Source organism: Hermetia illucens, chromosome 2, assembly GCF_905115235.1.
Source record: "Hermetia illucens chromosome 2, iHerIll2.2.curated.20191125, whole genome shotgun sequence".
In the NCBI taxonomy this organism is placed as follows: Eukaryota; Metazoa; Arthropoda; class Insecta; order Diptera; family Stratiomyidae; genus Hermetia; species Hermetia illucens.
Window position 1 is genome coordinate 8,656,153 of NC_051850.1, and position 19,511 is coordinate 8,675,663.

Here is a 19,511-nt window from a genome sequence, read left to right on the forward strand (position 1 = left end):
ATAATGAAGAAAAGGGGTTGGCATAAATCAACCTCAACCATTACTTGGCGAGGCATAACCACTGTCTGTGAAATGGGAGTCGAATAAGAGAAATGAATATGTCTTCATTTTGGAAACTTGGGTGTTAAACCCAAAAAGAGGAGTCCGAGGACCATCAAGAGTGGGAGCAAGTTGCTCTTCATTTGTTCCGGTCCGGTATCAAGTGGATGCGGACTTAGGACTCCCCAATCCCTAAAAATGTTTTCTAGCTCCGGCTAAGCTTTGGTCCGAACTATAGACGGATTTACGTTGATTATAATTCGAGGCATTATCGTGTTTTGCGAATTATAAAAGGGAGCATATAACAACTGTGAGCCGCTTCCTCCCTGGTCTTCGTAGCTGCTGTCTACTGTCCCGATCAATCCTTTGACACCCATGACATCCGTTCGATCCTAGCCTACTGTGCCGCTCAACCGAGAGCAAACAAGTCCTGGTACATAATTATAGGGGGAGACCTCAACGCCAGGCACCCGTCATAGTTTGATGTACGGTCGAACCAGAACGGGGAAAAGCTCCACCGTTTCCTAACCACCTCTAATCCCAATATTAACCTCTCCCACTTCAACCCTGCTCCCCCTTCATTTAATAAAGGGTACTACCATTCCTACCTTGGCCACTTCCTAATCAGCAGCAACATCACCATCAAACCCAATCCCAATACTTATCCCTTCCTAGAAACAGCCCCCGGTATCAGTGACCATGACGCCGTGGTCTTAGAAGTTTCACTCCCCGACAGAGCCACCAGACCCTCACCCGCTTTAGTCCCTGACTTCCAGAAGGCGAATTGGAAACTCATCAACCGCACCCTTAAATCCAGACTTGAACCTCTCCTCCTCCATACCAGCGAAACAGTTTCCAACGACACTATAGATTGGACAGTTCGTCAGTACACTGAAGTAATTCAGCAAGTATGTGACGAGCTGATACCATCTCGGTCCCTCAACTACCGCAACCTTATTTCTCTCCCCGACGATATCCTCGAGGATATCAAATACAAGCGTACCCTAAGGCGGAGGCTATTTAGGAATAGATACTCCCCGCAATCCTCTCCACTCCACAACGAAATCCTTTCCCATGACAGGTCAATCCGCAATAGAATTTTAACCCTCTACACCAACCACCTCCACAAGCGCCTCTCTAACATTGAGCTGAACCCTGATACCTTCAGGGAACTCAGAAAAACTTGTCCTCGTCTAGGCAAGTCCTCGCAACAAACAACCATCCTCCCAGAGAACATCTCAACTCCCGAAAAGGTGAACAGCCTAGTCGACCACTTCCTTCAAGCGCACCAGTGCACCCTCCACATTCGCGATCAACACTTCGAAAGTGTTGTGAGCGAATCCATAGATAAACTACAATCCACTCCAACTTTTTACCAACCCAGTCCCAACCTAACCCTATTCACTCAACCCCTTTTCCATCCCGATAAACAGGATAGTGTTTCTCCCATCCACTTTGTCAGCCCAAGTTCAGTGGAAGCTGCCATTGCAGCCTCCAAGAACAAAAAATCAGTGGGTCTCGACAAAATCCCGTCCATAGTTTTAAAAAAGTGCGCCCCCAACATTTCCACCACACTATCCTCGATCATTAACCACTGCGTCCTCAACGGATGGAAAAATGCTCGCATAGTTCCCGTCCCAAAAAAGAACCTGAATCCACTTAATCCCGATAGCTACAGGCCTATCTCCATCCTTTCTTCATCCACCAAAATCTTCGAGCGGATTATCAAATCCCTCATAGATGAGCATTGCACTTCAAACAACACCCTACCCGCGTTTCAATTCGCCAACCGAACTAAACACTCGGTTGAGCACGCACTGCTGGTCCTCAAGACTGATATCGTACTGGGTATCAATCGGAGGACACCCACCATAGCCTGTCTCCTCGACCTAAGGAAAGCTTTCGACTCCGTATGGCAATGCGGACTCACGTACAAGCTTTCCGAAATCCTCAACTTCCATCCGCACCTCTGTAAGCTAATTCTTAGCTTTCTAGATGGGCGGAAATCCCCAGTCAACATCCAGCAGCATCTTTCCTCGTCCTATACTTGCCCAGCTGGCATTCCCCACGGTTCAGTACTGTCTGCAACCCTTTTCTCCCTGTTCACCGCAGACATCCCTAAACCACCTCCACACCCGTGTCGCATCCAGATCCTCCAATGTGCGGATGACCTAATCATATATACGACCACGAAAGACATCTCCCGTGGTGAAGCGCGTCTGAATGCTTATTTGGACGAACTTTACCACTATTTCACCCGTTGGAGACTTTCCCTAAATCCCGACAAGTGTGAGACCATCGTCTTCTATGGAGACATGAGGATGACTCCGAAGATGTGGAGTGACAGCAGATCACTATCACTCACCATCCACGACCAGCCCATTCCCACTGTTAAAGAAGTCACCTACCTCGGGGTGACAATGAACTCCCGCCTCTCCCACGTACCACACATAACGAGGGCACTAGGCCGTGCAACTGGTGCCCTCCGGTCCCTGTATCCTATCCTTAAATACAACATCCCAACTCCCAAAAAGGTTAAACTGTTTTGCTATAAACAGCTCATCCGCCCACTCCTAATCTTCGGCTTCATCTTCTGGTCCGATTGCTCCCCATCCCAAATGGAGCGACACCGCCTCAGAGAGCGCAGGATCCTTTGCCACTGCGCCAACATCTTCAAGAACGAGGACCGCTCCAAGTACATTTCCAACCAGATCCTCTATGAATCCTGCCAAACCCCACGCATCGATGCCTTCCTTGCCCGTCTTGCCCTCAACTTCCTGACCAAGTGCCAATCCCATCCCAATCCTCTTGTCGCCAATGCCATGCAGACTGAGATCGTGGAAGATAACCTTCTCCGGACTCATCTGTTTCCCCAGATCCTCCTTTCCCTCCAGTCACAGAACCGTCTGTTCGATCCCCTAGGCAGAGTAGTCTTCTACACGGGCAACTTCTCCGACTCCCAATTTTTTAAACCTTCCCATCATTAGCACCCCTCCCAGCTTTTAATTACCATCCCTCCCCCGCACCTCACCCATCCTATCCCAGTCCTTTCCCCCCCCCCCTTTTTTTTAATAAATGCTCAACGAGTGGAGGTTTTTTCCAACTTTTCCTCAAAATGCAATGTAGATATTTTCTGTACATAACCTGTTAGTAATAAGTTAGGTTAAGCTCTATGTAATACCTTAGATTAAGTTTAACTGTTAAGGTAGTCCCTAAGTTAGCCATAAGTTTATATTCACGCATTATAAGAAATAAAAATTGTTGTTTTTGCTGCGAGCCGCTTCGATCACGCTGCTCCCAGGGCAGGGGTGAGACAGCATCTGAAGAGTTCCCTCTGTCCTGGTAAGAAACCATAGTTGTCTTCGTACCTCTTTTCAGACCTGAATTCGAGAATCCACATTGGCAATACAAAAGCCTGAGGAAAAAATTGCAAGTAGCTATCCAGAGGAGCAAGGGATAAAACAGTGGACTGCAGGATATACTGATGCGGAATACAGTTCTCTGGGAATCAACCTATCTCTGCCTTGTGCTGATATGGAGAAAAGCCTCTCGTCTACCAAGACTGTTTGCAGGTGGCGATGGCTACAACCTGTACTAAGTGGCCCTACTATTAACAAACCACTACGGATCTAGTGTGAGGTGTCGAAAAACACCTCCCTTCATCCAGAGTCTTATGCGAACTATGCCCATTGGATAATTTGAAGTCGGAGGTAATTGACTGTGTTCGAAAGGAGTCTCACTGATAACTGGTCGCTTCAGTAAGTTTGACTGTGCTATGTTCCAGGGGCTATGGCACGGAGACCTCTTAATTCGCATACTCGTGAGATCCAAATGAGTACACAAATCAAACAACAAATAAGCGGAACCCCGTACAGCACACAAATCGTCCTATCTCAATCTCCGCAACACTGACAGGCAGGTGGCCATACCCAAGAAGGAAGAAGTTGTGAATTGAAGCAGTGGAACCAAGGTCAATATCATCGCCAGCATATCAAACGTCAAAAAGGAGGCAGGCTTCAGGCGCTGGTGCTGAATGGGATCTGTGCTATCTAAAGGAAGACCTGAAACCAGAAGAGGCCCTTAAGAAGGCTAGGATAGGATAAACCTAACCCTTCAGCATTGAAGCCAAGAAATTGGAAGCTGCGGAGATCAACCCGGTAGAGGGAAATTCCCCCAAGAAACTCAAATCCGAAACCAAGAAGGGGAAAGTCGCGTAGAGGTCCGGGGTAAAGCCATGGTTATACTAATAAGTAAAGAACAAATGACTGACCATACTACCGAAAGTATTTCCGGAGCAAATACGTCCTCGTGAGGAGCAGGAAATAACCGAGGACCTCATGGTTATGGAAATGTTTGAAGGATGAAATAAGGAGTTCGTCTTCACTGGCATACGATTTGGACCGGGTCTTATATTGTTAGGCTGCAGTCCCTAAATTGTCAGGATAGAAAGGACCGAAAATGTCGACATTTGCTGAGGATGATATATCAGGGGCATCTAACATTTCAGAAAAACTTTCGTTCACCTCTGTTGTTGTTGGTTATACATAATTCAAATGGGCTTCGTTGTTGTAATGGGGCCTGTTTCAAGCATACAAACTGCGAAAAAAGTCGAGGCAGCTTTTGCTATTGCCCCAGCCAAGGTGGAATTTCGAGTTCAATATTAAGGGTCTACCTAGCTACAATTTTAGCGGGGTCGTCAGCAGTATAGGTATGAGGACTTAGACAATCTCCTGAATAATCTTCGTAAAAGTCAGAATTCGCCGTAGCAGTGACGGTGGCATTAACGACAATGCTGATGGGCAACGATACTTCGACAGCCTTATCAATACCTATTTGACGGGGCTATTCTCAGAAACTACTTAACTAAAAAATCTGAAAATTTAGGGATAGCTCTCCCCTCTTGGTCGTCTCAGTCAGAATGGTTGTCTAACCATCGACAAACCTCAAAATTTCATTACAAAGCGCAATCGGAAGCTCTGTATCTGGAATGGTGCTTGTTAAAGCAACGATAATGAAAGTTGAGTGGAAGTCCCAACGCGAAAATAAGAGGGTCGTCAAACGTTCGAAGTCAGACTCCTTTACAACATATTGCGTGGAACTGGAAGGCAAAAGAGAGAGTTCAGGATTGTAGAAATGGCTAAAAGGGATGAGTCGGTTAAGTTGGACTTTCTTAGGAAACCGAATAGAACTATCACAAACTTTAGAGCTAAATCCGTACAGGCTGTCTTGAATGTTATGCAGACGACGTTGCGGCACTTGTTGCCGGAAGCCCCGTTGAACAGGCGCAAAGCAAACTTGGCATATTGATGCGACGGGTAAGCTTGCGCTGGAAAAAACGGAAGTAGTCATCCTGACCAGAAGGAGAATCCTGACCCTGCGTCCCATATCGATCGGCAAATTGACTATAGAAGCGAAACCAGTGGTTAAATGCTCGACTCGAAGATGAGCTTCTTCGAGCAAATCAAAGCAGTAGCGGACGGGGCTGCAGCTGGAGTCCCAGCCTTGAGTCGGCTAATGGCGAATGTCGGGGCCCTATATCCACTAGGAGACGTCTCCTTATGGGGGCAACGCAGTCGGTTCTTCTCTGTGGTGCGAAGGTATGGACCGATGCCCTTGACAAGGAGGTGCATCGTAAACGCCTCGCTCAAGTGTAGAGGCGGGGAGCTTTGCGAGTGGCGTCTGTCTATCGCACCGTCTCCCAACCGGCTGTGATGGTGATCACGAGAGTGATCCCCGTTGTCCTCGCGCAAAGCTATCTACCGTCGTAAGGGCGAAAACTTTGCACGGTTGCCCGTGAAGAAGGGCAAAGCACCCTTTGCGAGTGGCAACTTTCTTGGCAAAATGAGCCAAGGGGCAGGTGGACTGCGCGGCTCATCGACAAATTAGACCCGTGGTTGAACAGAACGCACGGTGAGATTGATTACTTCCTTACCCAACTTCTAAGTGGGCATGGAGGTTTTCAGCCTTACCTGTACAGGATTGGGAAGGCGCGATCTACTGATTGTGTGTTCTGCAATGGAGTGGCGGACGACGCTGAACACACTTTTTTCTCTCGCGAGAGGTGGGACGGCCTTCGCCAGCAGCTTTATGCAGACACAGGGGAACTCTCTCCAGACAACATTGTTAGAGAGATTCTGAAGAGCGCAGGCAGCTGGAATCGTATTGCGCGTTATGTTCGGGCTCTTCTTATTGCGGAGAAGATTGAACTCGACCGGTGGAGGGATCGGACGGTAAGGGGTTCCCTGAACTAACAACAACTCCCTTCCTCCCCTCCCCTCCTGTTAGTGAAAGGAATTCCTTGAGTTGAAAGCTCCCAAAGCCGGGAGAGCGGCAGGGCTAGCCCAAAGTAATGTGTCAAACTATTCCAGGCTAGTTTTCTGATGACAGGGAGGTGATTAGTTGGTAGTCCGCCAGCATGCTGATGGAGTCCAACACTCTGTGCGTAAACGCATTCACCTAACCTACTCCCACAAAAAAAACTATGCATAATCCTACCTGACCTCTCTTGGGGACAGGTCCCGCGGCAGGCCGACCAAGAAAATACATACAATGTCGTTACAAACAGGATGATCGGATTAAGTGAAAATGATCTCGAGCAGCTTATTAAAAAATGGAGTGATCGCCTTATGTAACACGGTATCAGATTAAATCTAAACAAAGCTGAATTTTTGACGACCGATCCCTATGAAACAGGCACAATAACTGTCAGCGGCAGTAATTTGCCCAGAACACCTCGGGTCAACGCTATCAGCCAATGGAAAACTGTGTTATGAAATTGATTCACGCATTAACGCAACCTGGATGAAGTGGCGTTTCACAACTGGTATTCTTTGTTATCGACCTATCAACGAACGTCTCAAATCTGAAATTTATCGCAATGTCGTCCGTCCTGTCGTTCCCTATGGTTCTGAGTGTTGGTCGACTACAAAAGACAATGAACGGCGTCTTGCGGTAATGGAGACGAAGATGTTACGTTGCACTAGTGGGGTGACATGTTTTGATCACATCCGAAATGAGGCTATCCGCGATCGTTATGGGGTTGCACCGATCGTGGAAAAATTGCAAGAGGGGCGTCTTCGATGGTATGGTCACGCAATTCGCGCTAACGAGAATTCACTTGCCAAGATTGGTCTCAACATTGAAGTCGATCGTATACAACCAAAACGCAGGTCGAAACTACGGTGGCTTGATACGCTGGATGGGGATTTAAAAGCCTCGAGATTGGACCCAGATAGGGGATTCGATAGAGTCACATTGCGAAACCGATCACGACGAGTCGACCCCGCTTGTGAACGGGACAAAGGCTGAAGAAAAAGAAGGACAAGAAGAGATGACAGAAGTGAGAGAGACAAGGTTGTCCTTTGAACGGTTCAAAGCACCTGGCATAGGCGGGAGTGTTTGCCTACTCTCCTCCCTGGGAAATAACATGAAGACGTCGAATACACTAAAATTTCAATGGGATCAAGGTCGATCAAAAGCAGTAGGATTTACTCAAACTAAATGCACTATTGAAAGTGTCCATCGAACATTTAATTGAATATTAACACGAACCCTTGAATATAAAAATCCAAATGATCTTGTAAGATACGAGTACTATAAAAGCCCAGTCGGTTTCGAATAAATCGACCGAATGCAGATGCAAATTGGAATGCATGCAATTAGATTCGAATTATGGCGACGTAGGTCATGTATGCATTCTGAGATATGCTCTAATAACCGTGATAATGTAAGGTTATTTAATATTTTAAGAGGAGACAGAATCTTTGAAACTCTGTGCAGAGCAGATTCAAAATGAAGGGTAATTATTGCGATAAGACCTTTCTTTTTCGGGGAAAGAAAAGATGAATTATATCCGAGTATATTTTACAGTTCTTTCACTACTTCTGTGGTTCAATTTAAGGCTTACTAGGTTTGTTTGGGTAAGATCCATAAAATACGCTTTAACCTGACAAATTTCTAATATTATTATAGAACCTTGATCGTCATCAAAGACGCGAGAACCGGTCTAGGTACCTTCATAAGGTACTCTGAGAATCCCGGTTTTGCGCCGGGGTTCACCAATTCGATATCCCTAGCAGTTGTTTGACGTCCAGGCTTACGTCATCGCATCATCTAAAGCAGGTTATATCACCCGTCGTTTTGAGCATGGATGATACTTTTGCTCGACTATCATCTGGCTTGATCTTATAGCGGATTTCACTGAAAGCTTCTGGAAGTTTTTTACCTCCCATCGGTATAATAAGCAGAACTGACAGTCTGAAGTCCTTGTGATTTCATGTTCGTAGCTTCCTTGTCTTTGGACAAACGCGTTTCTAGTGGTCTAGTGTGTTGTTTTCTTTTATCCTTCTTTGCCTTCATTCTTTTGCTTTTCATCTAGGCGCGCCGATGTCTCGTCGGGTATTTGAGTCTTTGCTGCTTCTTTCACTGACGGTTGTGGTCAGCGACGCATGCTGTGCCCAAAAGCAAGGAACTCTTCTTCCCTCCTCGCTATTTCATTTCAATTTTATCTGCGTATTGTATAAAAGAGGGAGGAGGGGGGGTGGGGAATGGGAAGGCAATGGTCAGGGAAAAGTACATCGGCGGAGACAAAGCCCCTGGCCTAGTTCCCTCAGGTCTGACCTATGCTTACCGGATCACGAAAAAGCGATATAAGAAGGGCCAACTAGACTATCCACAATTTTATAAGTAGTTAACAACACAATAACCATTTTCTTCTTTTAGGGAGCAGAAGAATACTTTGAGATATCTGGAAAAAGTACCTTTTCGGGATTTCTAGCAGACAAAACGAGCTGCAGCCACTATTATTCATGTAATATTGGAATATGCTACCGCCATCAGTGTATCTCTGGTCACTTCGATCCAGTGAGTCTTGTTTGCGATTCTTCAGGTCGTGTTTACTGTAAAAATCAACCAGATCAATCCAGCATACACACAACCGTACCATCGACTACAAAGGCAACAACTAGACCTACAAAAACCAAGCGTAAAACAACGGAAAAGATACACCATCCAAAAGCGGTGAGTAATTGCCCCTCCAAGCCCAACTTGGCATCAACCATCATCAAACCCGGATTTTGACATTATTGTTTTTTTCCTGCAATTAATAATAAGGACAGCCTTCGTTTTTTCGTCCCTCAAGTCCAGTCTAGCCATTTGTAGCTCTGTTTTGATAGAATCAAGGGTTTCACTTCCATAAAGACCTACATCTTTGGGGTGCTTCGTAGTTACTACCACCGCCAGGTCGTCTGCAAAACCAATTCACGTTGCCTCCTATGCTACGCGGAACCCCGTCATACATTATATTCCACAGCAAAGAGCTTTTAGGAGTACCTGCTGTCATAATACATTCTTTCGGCCCGTCATCCGTCTCGGACCAAAGAAATCTCTTTGAGAGATAACCCTCGAGTATCCGATCTAAATAACCAGGGACAACCAGTTTATCCAGGGTGCTTTCAATCCAATCATATTTTGCCCCGTTACAGGCATTCCTGACATCCGGCGTTCCTACCATGCAACACTTACCAATGGCCTGAGCCAGATCCATGCTCCTGCGAATGGAAGTAGTCTATTGTGTATCAACCTCTCCAACATCTCTCCCGTAGTGTCTAAAAGGTAAATTGGGTGCTACAGGCCGTGTTTGGAACTTTGTTGGCAGAACCAACCTCTGCCTCTTTCATTAGTCGGGAAACACTCCTTTCACCATGCACGATTCAAATATGATTATGAACCATGCGGACTTGAGCAGCCAACTTTAGGGCTTACTGTCCCCAGTTCGTTCGTAGAACTCTGGTAGTTCCTCTTTGGTCACTCCGTGGATCAAAAACACGTCCTGTTGAACCGTCGATCGAAGTGCATTGTCTTCTTGGTTTAGGAAAAGAATTGCAATTATTTTGAACAAGACCCGTGGGCACGTCACTTGGGGTGTTTTTTTGGACGAATCTTCTTCATTGAAATCTTGTGGGTTCGTATTTTCCTCAAGGCACACCTGCCTGTAGCAATCCCGCTTACTTTCTCGGCTGGTTTTCTTAATTTTTAAGATAACGGTATTCCTTCTTCATCTGCCTATGTCCTGGCTTCCATCTTGCCTTTGGTAAAGCTTCTTCGCTTGCAGACATGATGATCTTCTGTTTCCAACATTAGTTTGGTGTGTAGTGGAAACACCGTTGCGGCATAATAGAGTCGCATGCGTTAGTTAGCCGCTTATTAAGCTAACTCACCCTTTCCTGCGCTGTTCCTTTCGGGTCGTGACCTCCTTCTAAAATGTGTTCTCCTCGAATGCTTTGGTGGATCAGCCAGCTATTCCCGCTTTTCCTCTTCTGTTGCGCATTCGAATGATACCCACTCCTCCTTTCAAGCCAAATTTGGCCCCTAGTGTTCGTCACGAGGCTTCTTCAGGCCAAAGTCACTAGTTTAAATTGCTGTGGTCTCTAGGATTCCGCACCAAGCTGTTTATCACAATAGCAGATATGGACGCTGTTGCTTTTTACCCTTCCAAAGACGGCCCCCAGGGATGACATTGTTTGTTGTATAGCCCCCCCCTCCTGTATATTGTGGACCTCCAATTTAATCTCCGATAAGTTAGCTCTTTTCTCGATACGTCCTTTCCCTTTTCGAACTATCGTGCTCATTAGTACACACTGCTCCAAAATAACCGAAATCCATACATCTGAAGCGTTTCTTGAGAGATTCTTCCTCCCTAAATCGGTACACTACCTATTCTTATTTTGCCCGCGGTAATCAGTTTACCTGGTGATTCCACCGGCAAGCTAATAATAACCATTTATGCTTCTCCATACGCTTCCTTCATCCTTTTTATAGCACTCTCTTCTTATCCACTTAGATTGAATTATTCCCTTAGTGGAACACAAATAGCCTCCCGTAATGTAACCTCGTCTAGGTCCTTGCACTCGATTTCTATTTCCTGGCCCCGAAATTTCACTTCTGTTTGCTCACCAAGTACCTTCCCTAACTAATCGCATAAATTATCCGCTGCCTTCTTTGTGGGTTTTTTTAGCTCCAATACCACATCCCTTTTTTCTTACGCCTGATACGACTCACACTACCATCTAGGTCGGTCGATTCTGGATCGGGTTTCCGAAGGATATCGACGTAAGACATACGCCTTCTTTCCGTTCCAGTTGGCTCCGTTCTATGCTTGAATTTTGCAACAGCGGAATTCTTGTCGATCCCGGGACTATCCGTAGTCCTTTACGAGTCTCATAAAGAATCATTTTTTTTTAATGGATGGAGGTGGAAATCTTAGAAAGACGCTGCTGCGCCAGGTTGGCAGCAGTGTGTGGGATTCGCACCCACTAAAACCACTCCCACTCTTCCGCCCCTCCCCGCAGGACCACCGTGAAGTATTACTTCGCGGGGGAGGCCCTGGTTCGCTATACCAGCGCGTCCATATCACGTCTCCGTCGCGCCGCCTTCCGAGCTCGATCCAACTCCAGGAGTTTTGTCTGCACCACGGCTACTGCCTCATTTACCGCCATCCAGTTTTCCTCCGACTTCAGTATCTCTTCAACCAGGTTCGAGGGCTCGATGTCCGCCCTTAAGATGCTATTCAACCTCCTATTCTGCTCCAGAAATCTGGGACAATGGAACATAACGTGCTCCGGGTCCTCGGGTGTAGCACCGCATTCAGGACAGTTGGGAGACTTGTCCAACTCGAAGCGATGCAAGTACTTCCTATAGCCACCGTGTCCCGTAAGGAACTGTGTCAGGTGGTAATTCAATTCTCCGTGCTTTCGGTTGACTCATTTCTCGATACACGGGATCAATGTATGGGTCCACCGGCCCTTGGCAGAGTTATCCCATCGTTGTTGCCACTTGCCACACAACTCTCTCCTGATGGCTTTTCGGAAATCCGCATTCACCTCGGCTGGATTTGCCTTCCGTTTTTCGTAGAGCCAGTGTGCCTCGCTCGCTAGAAGATCTATAGGGATCATTCCTGCGATGACACACACTGCCTCCGTCGACGCCGTCCTAAATGCGCTGCACACCCTTAGCGCAATTGGCCGGTATGCCGAACCTATCTTCCTCCGGTTGACAGCGTGGTTCACCGCTCCCGCCCAGACAGGGGCCGCGTATAGCAGGATCGACCTCACCACTCCCGCGATGAGTAGCCTGCGACTATAATTCGGCCCTCTCACGTTAGGCATCATCCTTGCAAGGGACGAGCTGGCATTTGCTTCCTTCTCTCGCGCACAAACCAAGTGTCCCTTGAAACTCAGCTTGGCATCGATCATCATCCCTAGGTATTTGATAACCGATTTTGAGACGACCTCACGATTACCAACCCGGATGGTAACCGTGTTGCTCTTCTGGTAATCAGGACCGCCTCCGTCTCTTCGTCCGCCAGGTCCAGCTTGGCAATTCGTAACCATGACTTGATGGTATGAATGGCTTTATTTGTATAAAGCTCCACGTCCTCGGGATGCTTTGCAATTGCGACTACCGCCAGGTCGTCCGCAAAACCAATCAGCGTTGTCTCCTCCGGCACGCGAAGACCAAGCACTCCGTCGTACATTATGTTCCACAGCAGCGGTCCCAATACAAAACCTTGAGGCACACCTGCGGTCACAATGTACTCCTTCGGCCCGTCGTCCGTGTCGTACCAGAGAAGTCTGTCTGAAAAGTAACTCTCGATGAGTCGAGCCAAGTAGCTAGGAACACCCAGTTTGGCTCCAGTTGGCTGAGTTAAAAGCATTTTTGACGTCCAGCGTCACCAAAGCACAGCATTTGCCCATGGCCATTGCATTTCGAGCCAATTCCACGACCTCTGCTACTGCATCAACCGTAGAACGGGCTCGCCGAAACCCATATTGCCGCTCTGAAAGACCACCCGCAAGCTCGATGAACGGGAGCAGCCTGTTGTATATCACCCTCTCCAACATCTTCCCCATGGTGTCTAAGAGACAAATAGGGCGATATGAAGAGGGCACGCCGGCTGGTTTTCGGGGCTTCGGTAGCAACACCAGCTTCTGCCTCTTCCACTGGGCGGGAAACACTTCTTCCGCCATGCACGATTCGAATGTGCTTGCGAACCACCTTGGTCCAATCCCGGAGCCTTGCTGTCCCCAATACTACTGCAGATTTCCCCAAGTTCCTCTTCGGTAACATCAGGGATCGAGAAGACGTCTTGTTGTAGCTTCCCACTACTGGAACACTGTCACTGCGTACGTTGGATATCGACGCTATAACGTATCCGCCGAGCGCGCACGAAGGGACACACCTAATGGGAGATTGGTTCACTCCATACAGGTCATGCAATTCAATTTAGTTTAAGTTCGTAGCTAGAGCCGCGGCTCCAAGTATTCAGGACTTTTGTTGTTGAAACTCTTATTCAATAGCCCCCCGCGGCGACTTTTATGAGCCTGAGATTCTCTACCAGAGGCAGAGAATGCGCAAATCCTTTGTTGAAAAAAGCTTTATCGAGGCATCTTCGTCTGAGTTCTGTGGAGGCCACCCGATTTTTTTCCATGTGGTAGTTTAGGGAGCAGTGTCCCCCTAAAAATCTATGTTTTCATGTCCCGGTTCTTAAGGGACATTGAAAATGTCGCTCTAGAGGCCTCGGCTTCTTTCACAAAGATTTTCGACTGAGTGAATCCTTACTGTTCAGAATAGATTTCAGAGTGGTGGGCCGGACGCCAATTGCTGGCTCCACTCTCATCATTGTGGAGCCAGGCGCTTGGCGAACCAGTTCTTCATCCTGTTTATTGCCAGGGATGTTTGAGTATCCAGGTACCCACATCAGGATTTTTTCATCGAATCAGCTAAGTTTCAGCAGCAAATGGTAAGAAATCCACGCCAACTGGATCTGGTTTCCACTTTGGCTCTCAGGTATCTCTCCCAATGATTTATCCTTCCAGCTCTGATAGTGCCTGTATTTCACGGTCAAATTTTCGGTGCATTGGCTAATGAACCTTTCCCATCGGCGCTAACACCCTTTTTTAGCTGTATACTATCTAACGATCTCCTGCCTGCCAGCTATTATGTTTGACCACTGTTCTAAGGACTTCTTCATTTGGTTCAACAATATGTTACTCTCTATTCTGACTGAGATCATCAAATGCGATTAACATTTTCCTCCAAAGATCCGATTTCGATCATCTTAGAATATCAGCGTATGACCTTTTATCTCGTTTAGAGAAGGTAATCATTTCCGTAGACGTCATCCAGACTTCCACATCCTGCTTTTGGGCCAACTTCTTTATTTGAGACACTGCGGCCTCGTTTATTTCCCCAGCAATTTCAGGCATTCTCCTCGCATATTCCTGTTGGGAGTTGAGCCCTTCTCTGTATCAGAGGTTTATGGCCTTGCTGATTCCTTCAACCGTCCGTGTCAAATCATCTCAGGTTTTTCTTTCTCAGTATTCAGTTGGTTGTCAATTTTCTTGCTTGGTTGACCTTTTCTCCCGGTACTTTTACGTCTTTCTTTTACTGTGGCTTGTCCCACGCTAATCTGATATACCATGACCCTCATTTTATGGTGAGTATTCTTGCGTCTCCTAATATACTAAGAGAGCGTCAAAAAGCGTCAAAACCTCGTTGTGTCTAAAATCGAGAATTGATGCGCCCCGCTTTTGGCCTCCTTTCCCAGACTGCACTCTCCCCACCAACTAAGACTTTAGATACTTCTGAACGAGGCCCATGATGGAGCCCTCTTGCCACACTTCTCAGCCACTGCGAGGATTGGATATCGACGCTCGAGTGCCCATTTGACGACTTTCAAAAATGGCCGCTGTTGGGCAATGATTCCGTGTTTCAAAACATTAATTGCGTTCGCAGCCATGGTTTCAAGAGAATAACCAACCAAGTTAAGCTCAATCCTAATTCGGGGGTAAGCTTAATAGACAATTGTAGGTTGGATTTTAAGCCTCACCTCCGTAAGGGAAAAATGTCCACCCTCTTCAACACTCAGAAAAATTTGTGGCAGTCACCTGCCATTGAAACGTTATGTCACCTCACAAGGGGGGCAATGAATGGAGAAGGTATGTAGGAGTTAGAAGATGATCCCTCTCGCGAAACCTATTGAAGAATTACGGCTGCTCCTCCTCTCTTTAAAAAGCGTTGCAGTGTCTCAAAGTGGAGCTATTTTGACGTCATGAAGGAAGGGTTTAATTTGGGGGGGGGGGGGGATATAGAGGGTAGAGGATAGGGGAAGCGAGAGGTCCTTTCTATCTGGTCCCTATTTGTAGGGCGCAGGAGAAGTTGAAGGGAAGGGGGCTCTACTTGCCAATCCCCCTAAATTGCGGCGCTAATTGACCTACCAATAGGTTGATTAATGATACGAAAGTCAATTTTTCGAGGAGTTTGTGTGGCTTTGCCAGTTTTCGGCCGGGCTAGAGAATGGGACTTTGCCTTTGCTCTTCCGTATCCTCCTTTTCTCATACTGCTCGCCACTTATTGCTTCTTTGTCCAAGGGGAGAAAGCTCAAAAAATCTCCCAATAATACAATTTGAGGCACTCTGAGATCTGTGAGTAGGGGTTACATGGGAGTAGAATGTAGAATGCAAGCTCTGATGAACTCCTGCCGAAGTACGCTGGCCTGATACTATTTCTATCGAAGAACTTGGTCGGCGCGCCGCCCTGTCAACCGTACGCGATATGATTAGAAGACGGAAGTGGCAGTAGATAGGTCACACATTAAGTAGGGACAACAATTTCCCAAGATGGCCGACGATGGGGCGCACCTGGAGGACTTGACGTAAAGCAGGGTGAGTGCGACCATCTCGGGGAGTCTTGTGGGGAGATGAAGCGTATTTTAAAGGTCGACGGGCGATGGCCCCAAGGGGTAAATGGCAACCATATATACTATATATGAGGCACTCCTATTTTTAAAGAGAAGGTATGTCCGCTACAATTTTCCAAAAGGAGTTAGAAGGGGGCTACCTTTTCCTCATCCTTAGCTTTCCCTTCCCCTTCCGGGGCATCGTTGGGAATTCAAACTTTAAATAATGATGCCAAAAAAGCCACTCAGCTTCATAGCTTGTTGAGGGGTAGACCACCACGAGTTTCCATCAGGTTAAAGTGGGGACCTCCCCTCTTCCTCTCCATATCCTTCTCCGGAGCTACAGAAAAATGTTCCAAGTGTTTGATGCAATTTTCCAGTAGGAATTTGTGGTAGGATGATGTGGACCATAACCTTCTTTTTTGGTTATATTTCTTAGATTCTTTTCCGTAGCCAATTTTCGTCCCCAAATTTTGAGCCGTAACTCTTTCTTAATAACCATTTAATTTTCTCTTAGGTGTGTAGGGAAGGAAGTGTCATAGCGTCTACTGAAAATTGCGCGCGTTACTTTGTATGCATAAAAGGAAGGCAACGGCGTAGAGAGTGCACGGACAACCTACATTTCCACAGAACGCTACTAGCTTGCGTTGAGCCTGAAATGTCCGATTGTCAGGCAGATGAACCTAAAAAAAAGTCAAGGGAAACCTTCTATCAACCTAGAATAGATTCAAGGGAAACTTTCAAAAAACCTAAAAGAGATTCGAGAGAAACCTTCAATCAACCTAAAAGAGATTCAAGGGAGAGCTTCAATCAACCTAAAAGAGATTCAAGGGAGATCCTCAATCAACCTGAAAGAGAATCAACCGAGACCTTCAATCAACCGAAAAGCGATTCAAGGGAGACCTTCAATCAACCTAAAAGAGATTCAAGGGAGACCTTCAATCAACCTAGAAGAGATTCAGGGGAGACCTTCAATAAACCTAAAAGAGATTCAAGGGAAACCTTCAATCAGCAATCATGCGACCAGGAATTGGAGACGTACCAAGATAGAAAGGATTGCAGATCCTATTACCAATGCGTTCAAGGAGAATATATAAGGACCACCTGTAGACAAGGTCTTTTCTATAGCGAAAAAGTTGGAGCTTGCGTCGACCCTGAACTTTCTGGATGTCACATCCCATCGTCATTAGATTCACTAACGGAGTCAGTAAGGACCTATTCTCATATTGATACTACCTTTATGAAAAATAATTTGTTTGCAGAAATGTAGCCGCGACGGAGAGAAGTTCGCCGATAGCCCCGACTGTAAGTCCTTTTTTATATGCCACAATAGGAAGCTGGTACGCTATACATGCCCCGCGGGATTGCTTTACAGTACAGTCCGTCAGTCATGTGTCCTTCCAGAACAGTCTACTTGCTCTGAAAGCAATGCGTCATCAGGACGGGGAGGATCCAAGAGTCAAGTAAATTTCGTTTACTATCTGTCAGGCCTCCTGCTCTAATAGGTGGCTTAAAACAGTGTCAGCAGGGGACTACCTATGCAGACCCTAAGGATAACCACTTCTTTTATCAATGTATTTCGGGGGAGTACCGGCGACTCTCTTGTTCACGTGGACTTCATTACAGCGTGAGGGCCGGGGAGTGTGTTGAACCGGACCAACAGGACGATCAGTCAGACCCTTCCCTGTACAGTTCTAGAAAAGAGGTAAGGAACGATTACTTGGGATTAGGTTTCATTGAAACATCCCAAGGATATATGCCAATATCTGAAAGCAAGAAGTGCGTAAGTATTCCGCTTTAGTATGACTTAACTTTGGAAGTTACTCATAGGGTTGTAAACCAGGATCACAAGTACCTGATCCCGTGGATTGCAGAAAATTTTATGTGTGCACGCGAGGTAACTATATACATAGTACATGTCGGCGTCCTTCGGGGTATTTCAGCAGCCGCAGTAGACGTTGTGTCGAACTCAGCCAGTCAGATTGTAACTTAAAAACGCGAAAGGGCCGTGATTCTTATTCACCAGTGAGTATCCTTCAATGATGGTCACCAGGGTTATAAAAACTACAAATTTTTTTCTTCCATGTTTGATAGGAATGTGTGGATGGCGAAAGAATTATGGACCCGGAGAGTAGTGGAGGATTCTATTTATGTGAATGGGGGGTGAATGTTCGTTATGAATGTCCTTCTCGACATCATTTCAGCAAAAAAATGGGTCGGTGTGTACGGAGTGCCTGATGGGGTTTGTTCTTCCAATATATCCGGGAATTCAGCAAAAGTAAGATTCTTTCAATAAAGCGATTTTTAGATAATTTATGTTAGGGCTAATTATTGGTCAACCCTTTTCGGACTACTAGAAATATATCTAAAGTGGAATTCAAGGAGGAACTGTGGTTTGATAATTTGAGTCCTGAGAGTTGATAGAAAGGCCGCCGGAATAGTTGAGCCAGAATTCCAGCGATGTCAGCTCCGGGCACTAGGTCAAGTGAGATGATGGGACTCGGGAGAGCTCTCCTATTTCTCTTACAATGATTAGCACTGCTTTTCTCTTACCATGACTGACTCATATAAGCTCGTCATCGAGTGGATTGACCCAGAACTACGAGATATAGAAGATTAGAATAAGCTTCTCGGAAAGCTCCGAAGGGGGTTGGAGCGCATTGCTGGGACTGAGCGATGAGCGTTGATGCTTATAGCTCACTTAAGAAGTTATAACAACCATAAGTCATCAGGGGAGATTATTCTGATATGTAAGAATATTCTCCTGTTTTAGCTTTAGTCAGGTTCGATAGTGGAGTTGCCTCGAATAGATCGAATTCTCCATTTTCTTGGTCGGGGTGGGGGTTGACAGATTCACAGAATAAGCATCTAGTGTAACGAGATGTTGCTGTCTCGGTTGGTCTTTAGGCGTTTTCGACCAACTTAGACGTATAGGCTAAACTCATTGAGTTCTCGTCTGGTCAAACCATTGAAGTTGCCATCAGGAGTAACCAGCGATCCTTAGCGAGTGGTGCACTATACGAGCAACACGACCCCTTAGCTAACATTGTACCTGCGTCATAGGTCGTAGCCTTACAGAGTTTCTTGGTGACTAGCAAGTCGGTAGTAACCAGTACACATCGGGACACACTACGAACCTTCGAAGCGTTTAACAGGTCTCTACTGACGCCAATAGGTGATTGGAACTTAGTTCTGCCAAGATAGATTGTGTATGTATCAGGAGCCAGCTCCTTGGGGATCCTGGTCTGGTACTGTGCATTGAACTGGTATTAGTTGACCTGGTCGCCCTGAGGGACCGCATGATTCGACCATGGGTTTGAAGATCAGTTAAGCGTAAACCAGGCCTCAGGGGTTGGGGGATTGTCCGTTCCCTACTACTATGGGCTGCTTCTTTGTACATGGCGCGCTGGTACTATCTCCATGGAGGAAAAATTATATAATTATATAGGATAAAGTAAGGAAGGAGAAAAAATTGGACGCCTTTGGGCGTAGCACGAAAATGTGTCGGTCGCCCCCAGCAAAGGGGCGTCAGGAGCTTAAACACCAGATAAGGTACAATGGTCGCACGGAAAAATACTGAGGAAATCTGACGAAGTGATCGTCAGCCAGTACGATGACGCTAAGCCTAGTACCCTGCAGTGCCTTTCTTTCGGATACACGATTGGGAGCGAAACCAACCGTCCTCGCAAAATCCGAAAGCGAAAGGGGCAGGCTTAAAAGAAAATTCACGACAGTT

At 46.5% G+C, this 19,511-nt stretch overlaps 2 protein-coding genes across 2 annotated transcripts; both read left to right on the top strand.

Moving 5' to 3' along the window:
- Window positions 1-7,765: 7,765 nt before the first annotated feature.
- LOC119647573 lies at window positions 7,766-17,045 on the top strand. The gene is made up of 4 exons (XM_038048573.1): window positions 7,766-7,837; window positions 7,909-7,958; window positions 8,761-9,057; window positions 16,293-17,045. Exons 1-4 carry the CDS (start codon window positions 7,831-7,833, stop codon window positions 17,043-17,045), a joined length of 1,107 nt encoding a protein of 368 aa, XP_037904501.1. The 5' UTR covers window positions 7,766-7,830.
- Window positions 17,046-17,531: 486 nt separating this feature from the next.
- Window positions 17,532-18,093, top strand: LOC119647575. Its single transcript, XM_038048583.1, has 3 exons — window positions 17,532-17,558; window positions 17,606-17,800; window positions 17,870-18,093. The coding sequence occupies exons 1-3, from the start codon at window positions 17,532-17,534 to the stop codon at window positions 18,011-18,013; spliced, it is 366 nt and encodes a 121-aa protein (XP_037904511.1). The 3' UTR covers window positions 18,014-18,093.
- Window positions 18,094-19,511: the final 1,418 nt, after the last annotated feature.